The 22,627-nt window shown below is 35.6% G+C and overlaps 1 protein-coding gene across 1 annotated transcript in view; it reads left to right on the top strand.

The window, feature by feature from the left end:
* Ralyl (RALY RNA binding protein like) overlaps positions 1-22,627 on the top strand; it is a 322,662-nt gene that overhangs the window by 217,002 nt on the left and 83,033 nt on the right. The window contains exon 2 of the mRNA XM_035438706.1: positions 1,116-1,191. Coding sequence (XP_035294597.1) covers positions 1,116-1,191 — 76 coding nt within the window. The remainder of the gene's footprint in view (positions 1-1,115; positions 1,192-22,627) is intronic.

Here is a 22,627-nt window from a genome sequence, read left to right as displayed (position 1 = left end):
GTACCATGAATCTGAGGACATCCTGAGCTGTATAAGATTCTCTTTAAATCCCAAATTTCTAATTTCATAAAAGCTGAACATTTCTTTTAACCATAAGGTTGGCAATTCCATGTACTATTTTCTTGTCAATCTCAAACTCTTGGTCACATTTTCAGTTCATAAAGTGAGGATGCAACCACCTTGGAATTGTAAATCATTAAATTTATGCTAAAAATTATTTTATTTTATTTTTTCCTCAGTAAATAAGGGAAGCATTGAAGTGACATAATGATGAAAATTAGTAATTTTAGGAACAGAGATATATACCCTACAAATATTATTATCGAGAAGTCTCAAATAAATTTAAAAAACAAAAGGATCTCTTTATCTTTGTTTTCATCGTACATCTTGATTCTTCTCTCATTCTTCAACATTTTTCCATAACATACCTTATTCCAATATTTTATATATTTTTATTTGCTTCAATTCTTTCTTCGCATCTAAATGTCCTCGGTAGAGTATAAAATACAGACAAGCTAGAGTCTAATTTTTTGTGTGTGGATATGACAATTCCAACAGTGTCTCATGTAAAGGAGATGTTTCCATATATTTTACAGAGAAACGCATATAAGATTTGTGTAATGAGGAATGAAGAAATTGCTTAAATTGTAAAGCATTTTCCACAGAAACATGAAAATTTGAGTCTGAGTTCTCAGAACCTACATAAAAGGACTGGGGAGGTAGCAATGTTCCCACAATTCTTCACCAGTGCAAAGGGATCTATGAAGCTAATTAGCCAGAGCACTTCCTTAACTGATCAACTTCATACCTCAGGTTCAGTGAGAGACCCTGTCTCAAAAAAAAAAAAAATAAAGGTGAAATCAAGAGAAAACACCAGATGTGGATCTTGCGTTTCCATGTAGCCTACGCCTATATTCCTGTATATGTGTTTACATGCACACTAAAAATACAAGCACCAAATAAAAAACGTCACACATAGGCACATAGTATAAATTATTTAATAAATAATTGTAGGATGATCTGCAAAATAAATAGAAAAAATAAAAATTCTAAGACATAATGCTTTCAAATCATTTTTCAGTGCTATTTTGAACAATGCCATTTTATATTTTCAGATATTAACATGGCAGGGGAACCCAAACCGTACAGACCAAAGCCTGGAAACAAGAGGCCACTGTCTGCTCTCTATAGGTAAGTAAGAAACACCATGCCACAACATACATGAAATTTTTGATGCTTTATGAGACTATGTGATATACAAGTAATTAACTTATTTAAAACAATATTTACTCTTAAATTTTACTGGTTAAACACACATACATAAACACACATACATGCATACACACACATGCATGTACACACACATAGCAGATGCTGAATATTCTCATATATATTTATATTTCTGCCAATCATGGTCTGTGGCTGCACAAAAATGCTTGCAAGAAACAACTTAAAAGAAGTTGCACTTAGTCTCAACGCTAGCTTGGAATGTTTCAGTACACAGTTGGCTGTGCTGTTCCTGAGCTCATCGTGAGACAGTTTGCTTTCGTGAAAGTGCAGGGAAGAATAAAAGCTGCCTACTTTGTGACATACTGGGACAGGTGACAACAAAGGAATCAAAGTACAGCTTCTAGGGGCATACCTCCAGTGGCTTATTTCCTCCAAATAGAGCCCACAATCTAATAGTCCACTCAGTATGAATTCAGCAGATTAACACATTTATGAATTCAGCATCCTCATGATCCAATTCATTCTTAAAACACTACCAGCTAGTAACAATGGATTCAATACATGAGCTTTTAAAAGGTACATTTACAGTCCAACCAAAGCAATAATCATTCTAGGAGTCTAAACAGACTGTTTTACGGTTAAGAATGCTTGCTGCTCTTCCAGAGAACACGAGTCTGTTGCCAACACAATGAACCATCTGTCTTGCTCACCATCCCCAACATCACAAACATGCCACATGCACCTTCATTCAATGTATTAATGCTACTTGTCATGTTTTTGTTTCAGTTCTCTGAGATAGATCAAGAACTTGAAGATACATTAGCTATTGATTTTCACCAAGACAGGCCACTAGTAAGCATGATAACACTAGTCAAGCCAATGTCAATAGACAGTATACTCCAGTATTCCTCCAAATATAAATCTGTTCAGCTTATTTTGTTAACACTATTTATGAACATCTCATGCCTATTTTCTCAGAATGACAAATATAGTTCTCTTATCTAGACAATCCAATTACTTCATTGTCTGTCTTAGTTAGGGTTTTTATTGCTGTGAAGAGAAACCATGGCCATGACAACTCTTTTAAAGGAAAACATTTAATTGGTGTTGGCTTTGAGGTTCAAAGGATTCGTCCATTATCAGCATGCAGGAAGTGTAGTATCGCATAGACAGACATGGTGCTGAAGAGCAGCTGAGAGTTCTACATATGGATTAACAGGCATCAGGGAGAGAGAGAGCCAGAGAGAGACTGAGTCTGACTAGGCATTTGAAACCCCAAAGCCTACCCCCAGAGCACATTTCTCCAGGACCACACTTACTATTGCAAGGCCAGATGTCCTAATCCTTTCAAATAATGTTTCTCCGGAACCTATGGGGTCATTCTCATTTAAATCACCACAGTGTCCTATGGTGGGTGGGTGATTATAGTTTTTCACTGTATTTTTGTCTCCTGTTTCTATATCAGTTAATCAGTGTCTATAACTCTGTTCATAGTATGTTATATTCAGTCCTTGGGTACTCTGCAGGTATTATTATTAAAAATGTAAAATGTGGTTAAGGCTAAAAAGGAAGACAAAAGTAACTTCACAGAACTTTCAGGTTTTGCTTTATTATTTTTTAACAGCACTTTGGAAAAAAGAAGGGAAAAACTACCCTGCAGTGAAGCCATGTGTCCCACTTCATGTACTTTTGTGCGTTTCTTTTTAAGTGCTGACTTTGCAAACTGTCTCTCTAAAATTCACTTTAGTTAGATCGAGCAAGTTGTTCCAGGCTATTGAGATCTCTATCATCCAATTTATTGGTACTCTACCAGATATGTTTCATCATTCCATTGCAAAAGAGCTAAGAGAAATGTTGAGCAAAGCTTCCCGTTTCAATGATGCCACTTGGTTAACAGAAAATTAAGATATATGTAATTAGATGGACTATGTTCTGATATGCAGTGGCCAAAAGAGTACTCATAAGAAGTCCCCATGCTATTCTCTTATCTTATTATCTACAAAAACATTCTCTGAACTCTGTGTCTATACAGTCTCATTTCTTATACTAAAAAAAAAAAAAGATTATAAACAGAACACTGAATAGGGCCTTTTATACTGAGGATCTCAAGTCTATCCAGTGAATAGCAATCAGTGATTTTTCAAGGTCTTGTGATAAAAAAATGTTGTTTGTCTTCTTATTCTGGATGTTTCAATGTGCTAAATCAGAGTATGAGTAAATGAAGATAGTCAAATTAAATAAAATATTTTATACAAAATAGGAAACAAAAATAAATGCTGATAATTGACCATAGAGTGATTTTCTTACTAATTTTTTTTATTTAAAATAAAGATAATCTTATATTTTGCATACCAATCCAAGTTTCCTCTCCATCTTGTTCTCCCATTCCCCCCAACATTTCCCCATCCCACCCCCTATCCACTCCTTAGAGAGGGTGAGGTATCCCATGGGGGATCATCAAAGTCTGTCACATCATTTAGGGCAGGACCTACCCCCGACCCCCAAATCTAGTATCCCTCCATAGGGAGTGGGAAGGCTGAGAGAGTATCCCTCCAATAAGGAATGGGTTCCAAAATCAGTAGGTATAAAAACTGGTTCCACTGCCAGTGGTCTTATAGACTGCCCAAGCCCCCAAATGATATCCTCATTCAACGGGCCTGGTTCAGTCTTATACAGGTTCCCCAGCTGTCTAGTCTGGAGTCCATGAGCTTCCACTTGCCCAGGTCAGCTGTTTCTGTGGGTTCTCCTAGCATGGTCTTGATCCCTTTGCTTATCACTCCTCCCTCTCTACAACTGGATTCCAGGAGATCAGCTCAATGCTTAGCTGTGAATCTCTGCTTCTGCTTCCATCAACTACTGAATAAAGGCTCTATGATGGCATTTAAGGTAATCATCAATCTCATTATAGTGGGATGGCATTTAAGGTAGTCCCTCCACTATTGCTTAGATTCCTAATTTAGGATCAACCTTGTGAATTCCTGGGAATTTGCCCAATGCAGGTTTCTCATTAAGCCCATAATAGTTCTCTCTTTTTCAAGGTATCTCTTTCCCAGCTCTCCTTCTCTGTTCTCCCATCTGATAGAGGGATATTCTCCAAAATATACAAAGAATTCAAGAAGCCAGTCACCATAGAGTAATTTTCATTGATAGGAAAAGGCAGGGATGAAATCATAGCCCAAACTGATGACATATGTTGCACATTACTTGAGGGAAAACCAAGCAATGCAAATTGTTTCCTGTTTAGTTTCATTTTAAATGTGCACATATATAGTTGTTGCTCACACAGAATCCTGAAAGTGATTTATATAATTATTAACAACCCAAGCTGGCAAGAATTTCTTTTTCATTTTCCTCTCATCATGGAGTTACTAGTGTCTGCATAATGATGTTAGTTTTCATATTTTCTCTGTTCTGGGATTGTTTTGATTTCCTTATGGAGTTGAATGTTCTTGACAAGACACTAGTGTCTTTCTATTATTTATTTTATTAATACCTGGTTATATTGCATTGAAAATCAAAAGATTTAGAAAATATTTGGTTTAAGTATTCTGTGCTGTATACCTATTACATCAGTGGGAAAATGTTCATTTGTCCCATTTTCATGAATTTAAGTAAATTAAAGTTCAGGTGTGTGGAAATTGAAAGACAATAGCAACAAGAAAAAAGGAACAAAATGCAGATGAGAAAATCCCTTTTTACTTATTTTCTCATTCTTACATAAGTTTAATAGTACTTTACATTTATAGGAAAACTATTTCCACAGTCATTCATCTATTCAGCACAGAACTCCTGCAGGCTGAGATTATGTGCCTTGCTACATAAATAAGAAATCTAAGTTTCAAAGAGAAAAATACTTTTTTTTCAGTGCAAGGTAGCAAGATTAATAACTGAGCTGTAGTCTTCAGCTTCTAAGACTGGGAACCCTGTCAGGAAAACCCAGCTTCTAACATTAACTTACCCACTAGCCCCTCAACAAAAGGGGGTGAAACAAAACACAGCCTTTCTAGTCACCAGCACCAACAGTCAGTCATATCTGCCTGTGAATACAATGCCCACAGTAGAAAGAGCAATGATTGCCTACCAGATGTTTCATAAGAACAATAAAACGGACATCTACTTGAGCAATGAGAAGATCTTAGTTCAAGTTAGGTAACACACGGATTTCTATCTTTCTTTCCTTCCTTTAGTTTATTCTTGCTCTCTTCCATACTGGACATTGAACTTGGGGACCTTCGAATGTTATACCACCTAACTATTTCTCTTTAGCTATTTTATTTTATTTTGAAATTATATTTTACAAGCTGGCCTTGAACTCACATCACAACACATTCAGGTCTTGAATTTGTGATTTTCCTTCCTCAGTCGTACAACTATATGACTTACAATGCTAATATCATGAGGCCAGGCTACAATTTTCTTGATCATAAAAGATTCTGTAACTGAGGTGAAATCACTTGCTACTTTTAGGAGAGGAAATGTCATCTTGGAAACAGCAAGATATATATTCCCTAATGTTTAAAGTTTTGAGCCTATTTATTTAACTTCCATGAAATAGCATGATCCTATTTGTCTATAAATTTACTATCTCACATACTTCAATACATCCACAGAACACTTATGTACTATACTTACAGGGGTCAAAGGACTGCTGGTGCAGAGAGTGCAAAACCACAGAGTGAAAAGACATAATGGGGTAAAATGTGTTGTGTGTATATTTAAAGGAAGTTTCTGTTTACTATATGGCTTTAAGGTGATGTGTCTCTATTACTATCCTCCTTCTGGGCCTGAACCTGATCCATAACAGGACCTTCTTCATCCCTATCCACTTAGTCACTATCATATACCATATTCTGCTTTTCCCACTGAATACCCGTTGACACAGGGCTGTGCTTTGTATCTTATTTTCAGAGGACTTTTCAGTCTAGCCATACAACTTTCATTAGTACTTACTACATGTTTAATTTACATGGCATGCACAGTATATAGAAAAATACATTATATTGAGACTTGAAACAATAGCACTCCAAGAAGAAGACAAAGGAGAGAATTACTGATTCTACCTCAGCAGAAGGAAGTTAACTCTCTGGAAGTTACAGGGTGAACAGGATGCTTGAGCTGGATTCCAAATAAGTAAGGACTTCTACAAAAGTGAAGGCATAATGAGCAAAGAAAACACTCAAGGGCTGAATACCAGAGGACACGAAAGAATATCCCATAGTGAGAGCTGATATGGCTAACTTGGAGGAAAAGAGGAACATTAAGTAGGTGGGGCCTGTAAATATCTCTACACATTATATCAATAATAGACTTTTATTTACTGCACAACAAGGAATCATTTTAATATGTGACTGAGGAAGTAAGATGTGAGGGATACAGAGATGCCCAAGGTCTCTTGCTTAGCCAAATAGGGAATCAGCATAGTAGTGAATCAGAAGAAACAGGAAAGACAAGATAAGTACTGAAAGCTCAGATGTAAAGTCTGTAGAAGGAGAAAAAGTAAATTATTCCAGTACTGAGCATGAATTCATAGAGACAGGCAATTTATTAAAATAACCCTTGCCATAAAAATGTCTCCCATTAGAGTCCATTTGTAAATGAATTATAATTAATCATTTCTGAATATTTCATAAATATTGGACCTAATCCTAATTATGAATAGCTCATCCATTCTTCAGGGAAAATACTGTAATATTTAATAAATTGATGCTGCAAATGTTCTGTGTATATTGTAAACTGTCTATGGTGCTTTGAAATTATTATTCTCCCCTAGGAAGTAAGTTTTCCAGCATGCTAAATTCCAATTAATATTAAACAATTGTAAAATGACAATTATTATTTCCTGTTTTGCTTCTGCTTATAAAGCAGACAGGTCTTTCTTCTCTGGCTTGGGTAAAAATAACAAACATACCAAAGAACAAAGGCATGTTCTTCACAGCTAAACAAATGCATGTTTTCCATCAAGTAGTGGCAGCCCTCCGAGTTACAGAGAACACAACTTGAAAAGATGGATGTCACATAAGGTTTTGTCTCAATTTCACAGAGGTTAATGAGTACCATTTCCAAATATTGTGGGCATCACACAGGTCCCTTTGTACCTAGGAAGACCTTAGTAGTCAAGTCATCATTAAGAAAAAATGAATACTTCTTAAGACTGGAAAATGATAGTCTTTAGATACCAGAAACATCTTTCTCAGGTCATACTTATTGGTGCTGGAAGTCATGAATGTGGGGTAAGTTAGTTTGATGGACAAAATCAGAGCCTGTCTAAGGAAAATAACTATACTAAATTATTGGTGGTTATTTATCTTTTACTCCATTTACATGAATTCTATGATCTTTCATAGTAGTTCTCAGAGATCAAAGATCTCAAGAAAAGGAGACTTCCAGGAGCTGCAGAATGCCTTCCAGGACCTTGACAACAGAAATTAAAGTTCTGGAATTTATGTTTTCATTCATTGCAAACACAAAATCACTATGGAATAAAAGGTGTGCTGACCATCTCTACCTTTTGGCTTTCTCAGAGTGCCGAGTTAAGCATTCATCTATTTTCTGTCTTCTTTGATAGTGTCAAGGAAAATATTCCCTCAATTGATGAGGTTTAATATTCCCTTTGTGAATCCCTTCAGCTCTGGGAAAGGCTTCTTTCCATTCCAATTTTTTTTTGGTGAGGTAGAACCAACTGAAAGGCACCTTCTTTGCTTCCAAGTTGGAGTGTGAGGGTATAAGGGAATTACTTACCATAGCCTCACAAGTGTACATCCTACCTTTTTTACTAGGCAGAGACCAAGCACTGACTGGCATACCTGGTTTAATATATACCTGGAACTGTGTAGAAATTTCAGTGGTATTGATCCTATTCCAGTCCTCCAATGCCTACAAGTTATTGACATAGCATTGCCAAAACCAGTAAGAGAAAAATACCAAAAAGTCTACATTTAAATTTTAATACATCTGAGTAATTGAGGGTAAATTCTCTCAAAATAAGGCTTTAAATGAATGTCACCATGCTTTTGTGCCAGAAAAGATTGCAAAATTGTATTTTGATAACTTAAAGCTATGCCAATATTTGATGTGAATATCCTTAGAGAAGTGTTATACTGTGGTTCCTTTAAGAAACAATTTATCCAGTGACATGGAATTGACCTCTCATTCATTAAGCCACATGAAAGAAAAAAATAGTTTCATGGAAGATAATATGCTTATGAGCCTGGAACTTTCATGTACATTATGAAATGTTAATTATGCTAATTATTATGATTATTCAAAGAAAATAGCTATAGTAAGTATTATACTATATTTACTTTAAAGAATCAAATGGAAAAGGATTAAAAATATATAGTGCCTTCCTCTTAAAAATGTCTAATGTGCATTCAAAACAGTAGAAATCAGATTTATTTAACCAAAAGGCAATGTCATTACAACATAGGAATTGCACTCATTGACATAAACGTTTAAACTTCAAGGGAACTAATGGGAAGCAGTGAGGAAAACAGAAACTGGTGAGGACATAGAAGAGTGAGCAGGAACTTTGGGCATCAAGCTCTGACTCATGAATGATGCTTGTCCCAAGATGGAAGTGGAGGTCTGCAATGGGGAAGATGAGCACTAGAAGGAGTCAAACAAGGATATTTTACCTTTTCATTTAAAGTGTTTAAAGAACTGCTGACATAATAAAATATAATATAGTTCTGCTCCAGGCAATTCTCTGCTAAGCTAAAGAATGGTCTATCTGCCATTATCTGATTAATTTTACTGAACAAATGGCCACTATCATCTTGCCCATAGATCAGAACATGACAATGATAAAGGGGGTACTATAGTGCAATTTCTCAGCACAGAGGATCTATGTAAGACATTTGTGATTCATATTATTAGAAGTTACAACATCTATTTGCTTGATTTGAGACCAACTTTTTAAAACATGGAAGTAACAGCTCAGAAATTAAAGGAGAGGTAGGGTCAGGCAAAGGCTTAAGTATATAAAGAAAATATGTACAATAACACAGGATTGCAGGTCGTTCTCCAGGGTCTAGCCTCACTTAGAGCTAACAACAGTAGCTCATGTGCTCATACCTCACTGAAAAAGAACAAACAACATGAAAGTTCAAGCCAATATCTCCTTTCAAATACTGAAAAGTCTCATAAAAGTGTTTGACAATGAGAATTAGCTAGGTGGACCCCAGAACACAGAAATTAAGACAAAAGATTATTTGGAACAACAAATTTTACAAGAATCCTGGTAGGCAAGGCTTAAAAGGTGGGATAATAATTTGTATAATTTGTATAAGTATAAATACTTAAATATTTGAGGAATTCTTTTTCTTTATTCTCTTTGGCAGAAATGCATTACATAGTTTTATCTAACATCATCTAAATTATAACAAGTATCATCCTATATATCATGCATGTATACACACACACAGAGAGAGAGAGAGAGAGAGAGAGAGAGAGAGAGAGAGAGAGAGAGAGAGAGAGAGAGAGAGGCCATTTAAAACTGGCAGCATTTTTTCTTATGGAGTCTCACACTAAGGAAAATACCATGAAGAGACCAAATATGCCTGTAAATTCACTCAAGGCAGTTTTCCATCCTATGACATCCTTTGGCAAATCCTGCCTAATAGAATCTCACAATGGAGTTCCAGATAATTGAAAATTCATGGTCTCCTGAACTTAAATTGCCCAAAAGTTTACACAATTGCAGAAGACAGACAGTAAGATGGGGCCAAACACTTGATGACTTGTTCACCCAGCCTTCAAATCAGAAAACAGCAGCATGGCTGGATATCTACACAAGGACAACTTAAGCTGGTATTTCATGCTTCTTTGAAGAAGACGTGGTGAAAGTAATGTTACAATGATGTGTAGAATTTCTATTTTGTCTTCTTGGTCTTCGGGTGTAAAAGAAACAAAAAAGAGATTTTAATTTACTGCTTAAGGCTTATTTTCAACTGGTTATTTTCTTATATACATGAAAATGAATGTGCTTTTGCTGAACTAAATTATTTTATATAAAAAAACCTCACATGTAGCCCTTAACACTGCTATTGGTATCAGACTGATTTCTTCTTAGATTACATTAAGGGGTACTAAAGTTACAGTGCAGAGAGTAACAATGTATGCCCACACAAAAACTAGTTAGGGGGATGTACATCTCATCTTTTCTCTGTACATGAGGAAGATGCTTTATATTTTATCTTTCACAGAACAATACCATTCATTGTTCATACATTGAAAGTTCTTCATTTTCTTTGTCAATTTCACTTGGTTTCTTTAGCATTATATATTTTTTTGGTCTTTTCTACACTTTTTATTGTAGAATAATCCTTGGTTTAAAACTAGGACCCTGCATTTCAAACATAAGATACATTACAAGTCAGTTACCTTTGATTTTGAAGGGTTACCTCTTAGTTATTTTTTATTTTGAAGCTTCACCCCACCATCATTTGTTTACATTTAGCTCATATTATCACCATGCCACATAAGTCATTTATTAATGTACTCATTACATTTACACTTCCATATGATCATGGGGGAGGGATTATGAAAGTAATGGAAATGTGCTTAAATTCTTAACAAACTGAAGCTGAATAGTAAGAAAACTCTAATGTTAGAGTTTTAACTTCTAGTTGTGCTATTAAGAACACTGCTAAATTTTTCTCTGTTCCACAATACTGTTTACCAATGTGGTAGAAAAGCTTGAAACCAGAATGCAGCTCATATCACAAGCAATTCACTTAGAGATTGAAAACAATAAAACATACCTTCATAGCAATCAGCTAAAACTTATAACAAACTTGATTGTAAATTAACAGTTACTAAACCTTAAATAATAGGACACAACCACAACATTCACTCTAACCTTACTGGGTAATTGAGTTCTGATTTATATTTCCTAATTTACTTCAAAGGAAGAAAGATATCCATAGGACAGGTTATACTTTTCAGTTGCCTATTCAGGGCAAGGTGCCCACTGAATTTCAGTACAAACATACTGTATTAGTTAGCCATTTATCTCTGTGACCAAATACTTGGACAAAATGCTGTTAACAGAGAAAATTTATTTTGTCTCAAAATTCACAGTATTCAGTTTTTGAGTCACTGGGTTCCACAGTTTTGCCCTGAGGTGAGGTTGAAACTTCACAGTGGAAAGACATGGTGGGAAAAACATGCTTACCTTATAGTAATCAGAAAATGGAGACACAGAAAAAGGTCAGGCAAAAGACATACCCCTCAAGCCACATTTGAGTGATCTAATACCCCCAAATTTTATCATCATCCAGGACTATTATGACATTAAATTATGAGTTTATAATAGTTGATGAAATTAGAACCATTATAATCAAATCTTACCTCCAAGCTTCTACCTATGAGCATTGGCAATCAAGCCTCAAACACATAAGACTTTGGGGAGACCCTTCATATAACTGGAAACCCCAGTTTCCAGAGGCTTAGGTCTACCTCACATTGCCAAATTATTTAGTTCATCTTCAAAAAGTCCACTGCCCTGATTCTAGCCTTTTTTTAAGAGTGTAAGTTCAAATTCTTTTGTGAAACTCATGACAGATTCTTAGCTATATTGTGGTGTGTGTGTGTGTGTGTGTGTGTGTGTGTGTGTGTGTGTGTGTGTGTGTGTGTGTGTGTGTGTGTCTATGAGCAAAAGATACAGGTTGCATAATTTTAACATGAAGTTATAATAACAAGACATGGTAACCATTTTAATTCAACAAAGAAGAATAAGAGCATTGTATCTTGGTTTACCTATAATCGCATCACTTAGAAGGATGGAGCACAAAGATTGTCACAAGTTCAAGGCCAATCAGGGCCACCTAGTGAGTTCTAAGTCAACCAAGGCTACAGTGTGATGCATGACCACATGAAATAAATATATAAATAGACATAAAAAGGAAGTCAAACCAAAACATCTTTAACTATTGGGAAAAAATTAAGCATGTAGCTCTATTTCTAGGATCCAAGGCAGATGGAACTTGATGCAGACTCTAAAGGGCATGAAAACCATATCCCTTGTTGTTTACAAACTACAAGGAATCTTTTGGGGCTAACCCTGCTCAGTGCCTACAGCTTTTCTCAACAGGGCTTATATGTTCCTACTTCCTGCAGGGTCTCTACTACAGTCATTGTTCACTCTCAAGCTTTATACATTGTTCTTTTGCGTCTTCTCAAAGGGGCTCTGACACTCTTCCACATTTTTTGATTTCGACAGCTTTCCTTTCAAACTTGGGTAGATGCCTTCATGACACCATAACTTTGTATTATGCAGGCCTGAAAATCCAGTATCATAAATGACCAACTCAGCAGACAAAAATTACAAGAACCTTTATCCATGTCTTTAGTTGTCTCTAAATGTCTGGGTTACTGAGCATGTATTAAAATCTTTCCTAGGAGACCCTGTGTGAACAAACAATCCTGTATCTCTCTTCTCAAAACAAACATTTTTAAAAGAATTTATTCCAGATTTTTAAATTGCAATAAAAAATACTTAACTCTCAGGGCTGTGGAGATGACTCAGCAGTTAAGAGTGTTGGCAGCTCTTCCACAGGAGCCGGGTTCAATTCTCAGCACCCATGTGGCAGCTCACAACCATGTGCAACTCCACTTCCAGGGGATCTGATACCTTCCCATAAATGCACAGAAAATAAAGTTAAATTAGCTATTAAAAATATTCACAACTCTCGGAGAACATTCAGAATTATAGAAAATCAAGAAATTGAAATGCTCGTCTATACACACACACACACACACACACACACACACACACACACACACACACACACGAGAAAGGCCTTAGAGTGAACAGGTTCCTAGGGTGTTTACTCAAAGAAGAGAGGGAAGGCAAATCAGGAAATTGCATAGTTGCAATAGGAAAAAACTCCTCACTTTTAAATCATATTCACACCCATGAGCAGAAGAAAACCAAGGTTCAAAATAAAGAATAATCTACACAATTCCAGACCAGGCCCAAGTTTCCTGCCTCTGTTTCTAAAACTCATCCAATTTTTGCTTCTTTCAATATTCGGTTTGGGGAAGCTTTCTCATTTCTAAAAATGCAGCACAAGTGACAGTGTGGTTTGAAGTCAGGAGTGTATGATACTGTTATAAAGTTTTATGAAACACCTTCACTAAGCAGTTGAAATTATTCACCTGTTTGATTGTTTTGTCAAATCAGGAAGCAGGACTGTTCCTGAGATACCATCATTACATACTGTGTCTTCTTTGAGAATAAGTTGTTTATCATGTATCAAGGTAAATAAGAACAAAAATGTGAATATGTAGAAGAACATTCAAGCTCATTTCAAATATTGACAGAAAATATACAAAGTGAATATAAAAAGCTATTTTAAAACACATAAAAATACAGATGAATGATGGAATGAAGACAAACCACATGCTTCTTTCTCCTTTGTCATCAATATCTCATTATTACAATATGGATGGTTTTTATTAGTCACACAATCGTTTTTTACAAAAATAGATTATTCTACTGTCTTTATATTTTGTCTTGTTCAATTCAACCTTGAAAATTATTCTTATAAACTATAAAGTAATAGAAAATGTTATATTGTAATGTTTTCAAAGTTACTTTTAGAAGTTCTGGCCCTAGAAAATTGAAATTTACATTATCTTAGTTTTCTTTATTTAAAATATATTGATTAGGAGTAGCCACTTTTTTCTTGTGAAAATTTCATGCCCTGTATGCCTCCTTTTAAAGGACAATTCTTCTACTGACCTTTATTTGTAAGAAGTAAGCCTGGATGTGCTTCATCTCCTTTGTGTGGACAGCAGAGGATAAAGAGCCCTGACCTCCTCACTAGACTATTAATTACCCATGTTTGACACACATCATTCCTTTTGGATGATTTATGAACTATTACACTCTCAAAAATTTTTTCTAGTGAAGTTAAATGGGATTGTTAATTTGTTTTTCTGGAGTTCTTACATTTCATAATACTCAGGATCTTCCAATTCTAATTTACTTACTGTTTTGTTCATATTTATGGTACAGAAGAATCATGGATCATTAAAATTTTTACATTGAGATACAGAAGAATTTGTGTTTTAATATTTACATAAAAATTCCTTCTTCTGACAGGAACACACACGTGTGGAAGAATTACTTGGTCCTATAAAGTTTCCAGTTATCAGAATATGCACTGGATTGAAAGTCAGGAACCTGCAACCATGAGGCTAGTCTCATGCAGCAACCAAGTGTTTAAAAGCAATTCAACCCCTTTCAAATCACTTTCTCATCATTAAATGAAGGACACAGAACAGGTCATTTTTTTAGTTTGTTCTCATTTCTAATATTCTGGGATTCTGTTGTTTACATTCTAAACTGGAGGAGAAGTTAGGCTTTCATGATTCTCTGTGGAATTTATATGTATTTACTTTCAAATTCTAAAAAAAATGCCCCAAATAAATACTCTGAGTAAGAAATTATATTAGGTATTACAGCACACCTAAGGAGATCACCTTAATATGTCTATAATGTAAAAATAATAAATTATTCCCAAAATGTTCTTTGTAAATTTACTTATCACAAGAAAATCTTATTCAATAAAAATATGGACCAATAATAATATGCTGATTATATTAAACACTCAAAAGGTATTTAGAGTGACATAGGAAAGGTGTCAACATTTGATTAGGGAAATAAAATGTAAATTTACATAAACATCATGGCTAAACAAATAGCATTGATTACTTTTCTGTTACTGAGATAAAATACCATGACCTAAAGCAACTAAAAGAATAATTTATTTTGGATTAAAGCTGCATGGGCCTAGATGTACACAATGGCAGGAAAGGACTATGGCTAGAACAGGCCACTCAGAGAATACATCTCAGTCCCACACAGGAAGCATGCAAGACTAAAAACTCTTAAAGCCACCTCAGTGATATGCTTTCTCCAGCAAGTTTATATTTTCTGAAGGTTTCATAACCTACCCAAACAACAACATGAACTGGAGAACAGCTATTTAAATATATGAACCTATAAGGGAAATTTCTCTTTCAAACCAGGACAATCAGTTTCTGACTCACACAGGTTCATGTGCACATCATAATGAAATGTGTGGTCAAAATTAAAAAAAACCTCCACAATCTTTAAAAGACTCAACAATATTGCTCAAATATCCAAAGCCAAAGACCAAAGTCTCTTCAAAGATTCAAGACTAGTACTTTACCTTGTCCCCCCCCAAGAAAAAAGGGTATGCAAGCAGAAGAGAGGATAGGAGCATATTAACTTCCAAACTCCCCAGTGATGATTTTCTTTCAACAAAATTTCACCTGCAAGAGATTCTATAACTTCCCACAAAAGCACCATGACCTGAAAACCAAGTGTTTAAATACAGGAGCCTGTTGGGAACATTTATCATAGAAACCAACACACCTACCTAATATAGCATGTGTGATGAACAATAAAGCAAAAATATTAACCATGGTTGACTTTAGATAGTGTTTTCCTATAATTTTATTATATAACACTAAGGTATCCTGGCTTAGAGGTGTTTTTGTAACAAAAGAAATGAAATAAAGAGCAGAGGCTACCAGTTCCAATTGATATGCATTTATGCAGCAGCACTCATGCAGAAACCAGTGAGAATATTTTAACACTCCATACTACCCCACATCTTCACCAGTCCTCACAGTTATTAGAAAAAGTTAATTTTCTAAAAGGGCAACTTCATTAACTTTAGTCTCACAGATCAGTGCTGGCCAGCAGCCCATGTAGAGATAAAGTCATTGTCAGAGCTAACTGCCAGAAGTGCTGTGTCAGTCAGTTAGTAGCAGGATAGGGCAAGGGCCTCCCTATGTTAAAGGGTGTGGGATCAGGGTGCATGGGGAGAACAGATGATGTAATTTCATCCTCAAAAATGAAAAAGTCAAATCTGATTATCAGTTAAAGTGGTGCAATGGAATGAATAAGTAGGATGCCTGGTGATGACCTCTGGATTCTAGGCTAGCAAGCAAACAAAAGAGAGAGAGAGAGAGAGAGAGAGAGAGAGAGAGAGACTGTGTTTCTGCCTGATTACAACTGACTCTAACTGTCCATAATCTGTGATTCCACTCTTTTGCTGCTGCTATGAGAGGATACAATATGTGTGAGCTACAGGTAAAAACTGCATAAATCCAGGTTTTAGCCATGGTATACAAGACATAGCGTTTGTTAATTTGAACAAGGAGAACCTAGCAATACAGCAAGGCCAATGGTTAGAAGTCAGTATATACAATATAAATGTTTTTTATTTAATTGATTTTTCATTAAAATACTTTTTAATACAATATATTCTAATCATATTTCCCCTCCCTCATCTTTTCTGAGTTTCTTACCACCTATCCAAACTATGCCTACTATTTCTCTCTTTAGAAGAAAAACAGGCAAATAAAAACACAAACTAGAATGAAACAAGCAAACAAACAGTATACAAAGAGCATCATACATATACACACACATATGCACACATATATACAAACACACAAACATGTAGAGGCTTTAAGGCTGATGTACCAACCAATCCCAGAATTTGAAAATAATATGAATAATTTTCTATTTCTTGAAAATAAATGTCTACAGAGTATAAATAAGCAGGAGTGAAACAGAAGTATAGCTCACATAGCTTTGCACAGTCTTGTTGGTTCCTTAAATCCTGTTAATAGTAAAATTATACCATGTTCAAAGACACATCTAAGATAGTGAGATGATTAGAGAGGAAATAAGTGGAATCATAATTTTTCTGTTGGATTGTTGAATTCTGTCTTTTTCTTACTCTGTAATCATTGACTATTTTCATTAGAAAAAGACCTCTTGTTTAAAGGTTTAAGAAAATATACATAGGACCTGCCTGTGAAAATAAAAAACTAAACTGGCACAACAAAGTTTTTCTACTTCCCCAAAAATTCATATATTAAAAGATAAATAATAGAAGACATTCTTTTCAATTGTAATAGAAGATATTTGTATCTGCACATGTAATGCAGAAGAGATGACATAAGAAAATTAAGTATATGAATGAAATACATGTGTATAGACAGTTGCCAGACAACTGGTTTTCTGTTCAAAAGGAGTTACTACCAAGAAAAGCAAACACTTGGTCTCTTGCATATAGACAAATATCCCAAACAAACCTTAGCCTTAAGGGAAAAAAGAAGACTTGGGCATTTGGACAATACAAGTGTCTGGTCTCCATGTGCAAGCTGCTACAACAGTATCAATACTGATTTAGAAACAGATTAAGTCGATAGAAACATGAATAATCAAATAATACCTTCAAATGAGTTACCACTGGGAATGTTTAAAAACATTGGAGACTTGAGGAAAATCTCTGACCCCAGCAATTTTGAGTGAATAATAAAGTCTGAAGATTGTAAACACAGCCAATCTTTTACCTTCTGTTGGTAAGCAAACCCAGGAAGTAATCAGCTTCACTTCCTCTTATAGATATCTGTGCAGCCTGTGTAGTAGAAGAAAAGACAAGACAAATTTGCTAGTTTAAATAATTAAATTATTATGATTCAGTTACTTAAGGACACAATTGTGAGTTTTTTGTTTTGTTTTTGACACCCAATATACATTAGGTAACAAGATGTCCTAAAATCCCTGATAGTGCCTCCAAGTTTGTGTTACATGTAGGAAGTAGCAGATTCCATAGAACAATATACCTAGGGAAGGCTTGTGGGCTACAGGAAGTGCAAAGGTGTTGAATGGGGCCTTCTGGAAGGACATTGCTGAGCAGACTTGAAGGTAGTGGTGAGCTGGTAAGGTGATACTAAACAAACAATTCCACGTGAAGGAAATACCCAGGAAATAATATTATAGCAGAGGAATAGTTCCATATTTTAGACAGCAGAAGGCCAATGTCTATCGAGCAGTGACAGGAATATGGGTCAATTAAGCAACAAGTAACAGAGGATCTTGATGACTTTGAAATGCATCAGTTTTTTTTTTCTGAGAGAAATAGAGCAATTAGGATGCTGTAAGCATTGAATATAAACCAAAAATATATCCAGAAGGGTCACAGTAGCTTCAAGGAAGAAATATTCTGCAGAGAACAAAAGGCAGAATAGGCAAAACCAAGCAGGATATTGGGTGACCCTGCTGAGTTACACAAGTATTGTCGATAGTTCAGGGATGCTTTGCAAGCAGAGCCAAGAAGATTACTAACATACTGAATATGGACTGTAAAAGAAAGAATGGAATCAAGCATCTTGATTTTGTCATCTGTTATCAGTTATTAATATGTCCCCTGAATTTTTTATGTATTTGATGGTATGAATATATTCGGTTGAAAAGGTTTATTCTGTGTGCTGATTAGGTGGTTGGAGCATGTCTCATCATCAGCCAGGGTAGTACAGATATCTGTGTTAGTTAGGGAGCATCATTCTCCAAATAGCCTTTTCCTGTGACTAGTGAAGACTTTGTCATATTAAGGTGAATTTAGAGTAGTCAGTATTCTCATGTGGTCACTTGCTTCAAGAAAGAGAAAGGAACATGGACATTATATATGGGCTTCATCTTTCTCTATTTCTGTGATCTGTCAGATTTATCAGCTATTAGCAAACAACTAAATATAGCCAAAAGAGACAGTAGAGAAGCCACTGGCTCCTTTTCCTGTATGCCTTCCTGCACATCCTAGGCTCAGGACATTGATGAGAAAATGCCTGATTGAAAACAATTGAGCTTAAAATCCTTTTTTACTTCAGAAAATTATTATTGATGTTGTTTTTGCTTAAAAGAAATGTCTACACAGTGGTGTGCACCACTTCCACTGTAAAACTGTGAAGTACATTCTAGGGTCAGAGTGGAGAATGAAGCCACCAACCAATCTGCCTTGATCAAATATTCTTCCCATTCCCACTGAAGACCCCTGAGGTGTCAGATAAAGTATTGTAGGCCTCCCAGGAGAATCATACAAGAGCTAATGACCTTTCTTGCCAGGAGAAGCTTTTGAAGCCTTCGCTTCCTTTCTTACTATAGTTGCATCCTCTGGCAGAGTTATGAAAGAACATTATAGACTGTCCAAGGGATAAGAGCCCTGCAGTCGCAATTTCCAATGAGGCAAAAGTCATGACCGTGGGTGTTAAAAACCTCACTGAGATTCTTTGCTGATCCCACAGCCATCTATTAATTTATCCCTGGGGACAGTAGTGCAGATGGTGGTAACTGCAAATGAAGCTTACCAAGGGGCCTGATGGTAGCCCTCAGCAGAGATTTCAATTGGGCATGAAAGCCCTTGAAAATGGCATTACAGGGGGGAGAGAGCAAAGCTACTTTTTATTCTATAGAAATTGAACCCACTAGAGAGAGATTCTACCATCTTGGAGTGAACAAGCTTGGTTCTCTGCAGAATTGAAGGTTAGTTTGGTGTTTGTAAGATACAAATGTTAGTGATGGTAACGATGGTAACTTTGCACACAAGAAGGTTCTAAGGACTAAATCTGCTAGACTGTTTTTTTTTTTTTTGAAAACCAAAATTTTTCCTACATCATAGAAGACATTAAATAATATGCGTTATTACTTTCAGACTGTCACATGGTCTGTAAATCTGTTATCCTAGAGAATTTGAACCTTACTTTCTTTTGTAAGCCTGCATAAATTTTTGTACTTTCTACCAATACAACCTGGGTAAATACTTATTTAGATATCATTCTCTTCCTTCTTTACTGCTGCAGCAGACATAAGTTAATTATAACCCTCTCACATCCTCGGGCCTAAGAAGGTTTTAGAGTCCTTGTCAACACATTGTTCCCAGCAGCCATCATCAATTAATCAGAACTGACAAGAAAATTAGAGCTTCTTTGACCTCCCAGCTTCAGAGTATACCAGCTCTTAGGGGGGATGGCTGTTCTTATTCACAGCTTCCCAAACAATTCACTCACAGTCCAAACCAGAGCCTTTCTTTGCCAACAAATACTCAGTGATCTTGACAGAACATGACTATGCAAGGGATAATCCCTATAATCAATCTCATCACTGTGCCCTTGCAGGTAGCCATGACTAGAGAAATGATGTGGTTGATACAAGAATTAACTCTGAGTGCCTGTATCAAACTTTTGTATTATAGTATTTTGAATTTTCATTCACATGAAGATACCAGCTGTTGAGATGAACACCAGTGTGTGGGCAGAGGTCAGAAAGTCAGTGCTTCTCTTACCCAGTGCTAAACATCAAGGGAGTATTCTGTTTTGTTTTGCTAATGAAACTTTTGTTCTTCCAAAATGGTTATCTCTTAGCTATGAAACCCCAAATGGTCCACAGAGGATCTTTAGACTGTTTTGTTTCTGTTGGTTCATTTGTGTTTGTTTGTCTCAAGAGAGTAAAGACAAATTCCAGCTTTCAGAACTTCTCAAAAAACTCATCTATAGTTTCCCATGTATACTTTTTATAACCACATGAAGATGTTTATCTTTTTGAAAATTTCTTTGGCAGTAAAGGTATGTCTAAGCAGACTGAAAAAAAGTGTTTTATTTCTTAATACACAACATATACCAAATGGAAGAGATTAAAAACTAAATTTTCAGGTATTTGTATTTTTTTATAATACATCGTTGTTTGCTCACATTTCATCACTTGCAAGGAAAAGCCTGTTTAAATCAGTGTTTTGGGATGAAGAAGGTGCCCTCTGTCTACTAGTAGACCACATATAACTGATAATAATACATGGACTAGATTTCAATAATCAAAATAAGGTAACTTTCATCCTTAAAAAATCTTTAGCGTGTTAAATTACCCTACAACTAATAACCAATTAGCTAAAGTATAATTTAGAGTGACCTGGACACCATTATCTTCTTTAGGAGGCCAGGTAGACTAAATATTAATTAGTATGGCAGTTGTTGTGTTATTTTCATCTTCATAGAGCGTCAAATAGTAGCCCGAAGTATTTTGTTAACTTTGGCGTGTCTCCTATGATTGCCTAGTTTACAACATGTACTTGTCAATCTGTTTTCTCTTTATTTAATAGCTACATATATGATCAAAACATCCCTGTGAACTTGTAGACCATTATTTTCATTTTCATTTTCTAGATGTGACAACTGGGCCACAAAGATAAGTTCCTTAATTTTCCAAAATCGCTTAGTGAGACTAAAATTAGGCAAATGGCTTCTGGGGCCTGTGTTCTACAGGTGTTTACATGTACATATTAAATGTGCATTGAAGCTTGGTCTGTCACTGCTGAAGGGAATGCATCAGATATTAGTGTATAGTATTTTTACTTGGCATTTCAAATATAAGATCCTGTACTATAAAAAACACTTTTTGTATTGGTGGTAGCCCTTTTACAGTTTTAAGACCCTATAAAATATTTTAGCTTCACAGAAAAGCAATAATCTTTCAAATATGTTTGAAGTTATGTCTATAAAAACACAATAAATGGCAAACTTAAGAGTATAAAAAATCAAAATAGCACCCAGACAATGAGCAATCTGGTCATTGTGACTGATGTACAAACAACATACACAGAAATAGTAAAATAATAAGTACAAAAAGTTACACTTAACAGAGATTGTGGGCGGACTCATTTATTTTAAAGACTTTGACCTTTATTATGTAAGTAAAGAACAAGATTAGCAGCTGGCAAAATAGTGAAAGTGTACTGGCAAACCATTCCTATGAATCTCTGTTAAATAATGTTAGACATGATGATGACAGCTTGTAATCTGTGCATTTAGGAAATGAAGTCAGGGGGATGATGATTTCAAGGATAGCCTGGGGAACACCCCGCATCAGAAAACAGAATGAATTAGAGGGGTTTGAAGTACATTGATCTCATTCTTTTTAGGAAGGTACAATCTTAGCAGAAACAGTAATCACAGTATTACTTGTTAATGAATAAGGATGGTAGGATGCTGGGATCACAGTCAGGAAACCACCCACTGCACCCTACACTAAGATTTTGACAAAGTTCTCCAAGCACTGTAGTGAGAGAAATTGTATGAACAGATTTAGACATGAGAAAGCACCACTACTGGTTTATGTGGTTATTCTAAAGAATACTGAAGGATGAAAAGTCTGAGAGGATTATTTTCTAAAAGCTCACATGAAAGTTGAGCATCCTCTGGAGAGCAAATATTAAGCCAATAGATTTAAGAACAGAATGAAAGTCTTTAGGCCACAGAATGAACCAAATTATGAAGATCTTCTGAAAGCGAATGTGGGTAGACAGGCATTCCTAAGGAAAAAAATCTACATTTCTAATCCATTGGTTTAAGTGGCTGAGTGTTCAGAATTAGACAATAAACAAGGAAGATCAGAACAAGAATTTCAGTTGGAAATTCCTTTTTCTGTGGTTTTGGTTTGAGGACAGAATTTCTCTGTGTAACAGCCTTGGCTGTCCTGGAACTTGCTCTGTGACCAGGATGTCCTTAAACTCAGAGATCC

The sequence above is a fragment of the Cricetulus griseus genome, chromosome 2, assembly GCF_003668045.3.
Source record: "Cricetulus griseus strain 17A/GY chromosome 2, alternate assembly CriGri-PICRH-1.0, whole genome shotgun sequence".
Taxonomy (NCBI): Eukaryota; Metazoa; Chordata; class Mammalia; order Rodentia; family Cricetidae; genus Cricetulus; species Cricetulus griseus.
Note: the sequence above shows the minus strand (reverse complement) of the source record. Positions and strands in the feature narration are given on the sequence as shown.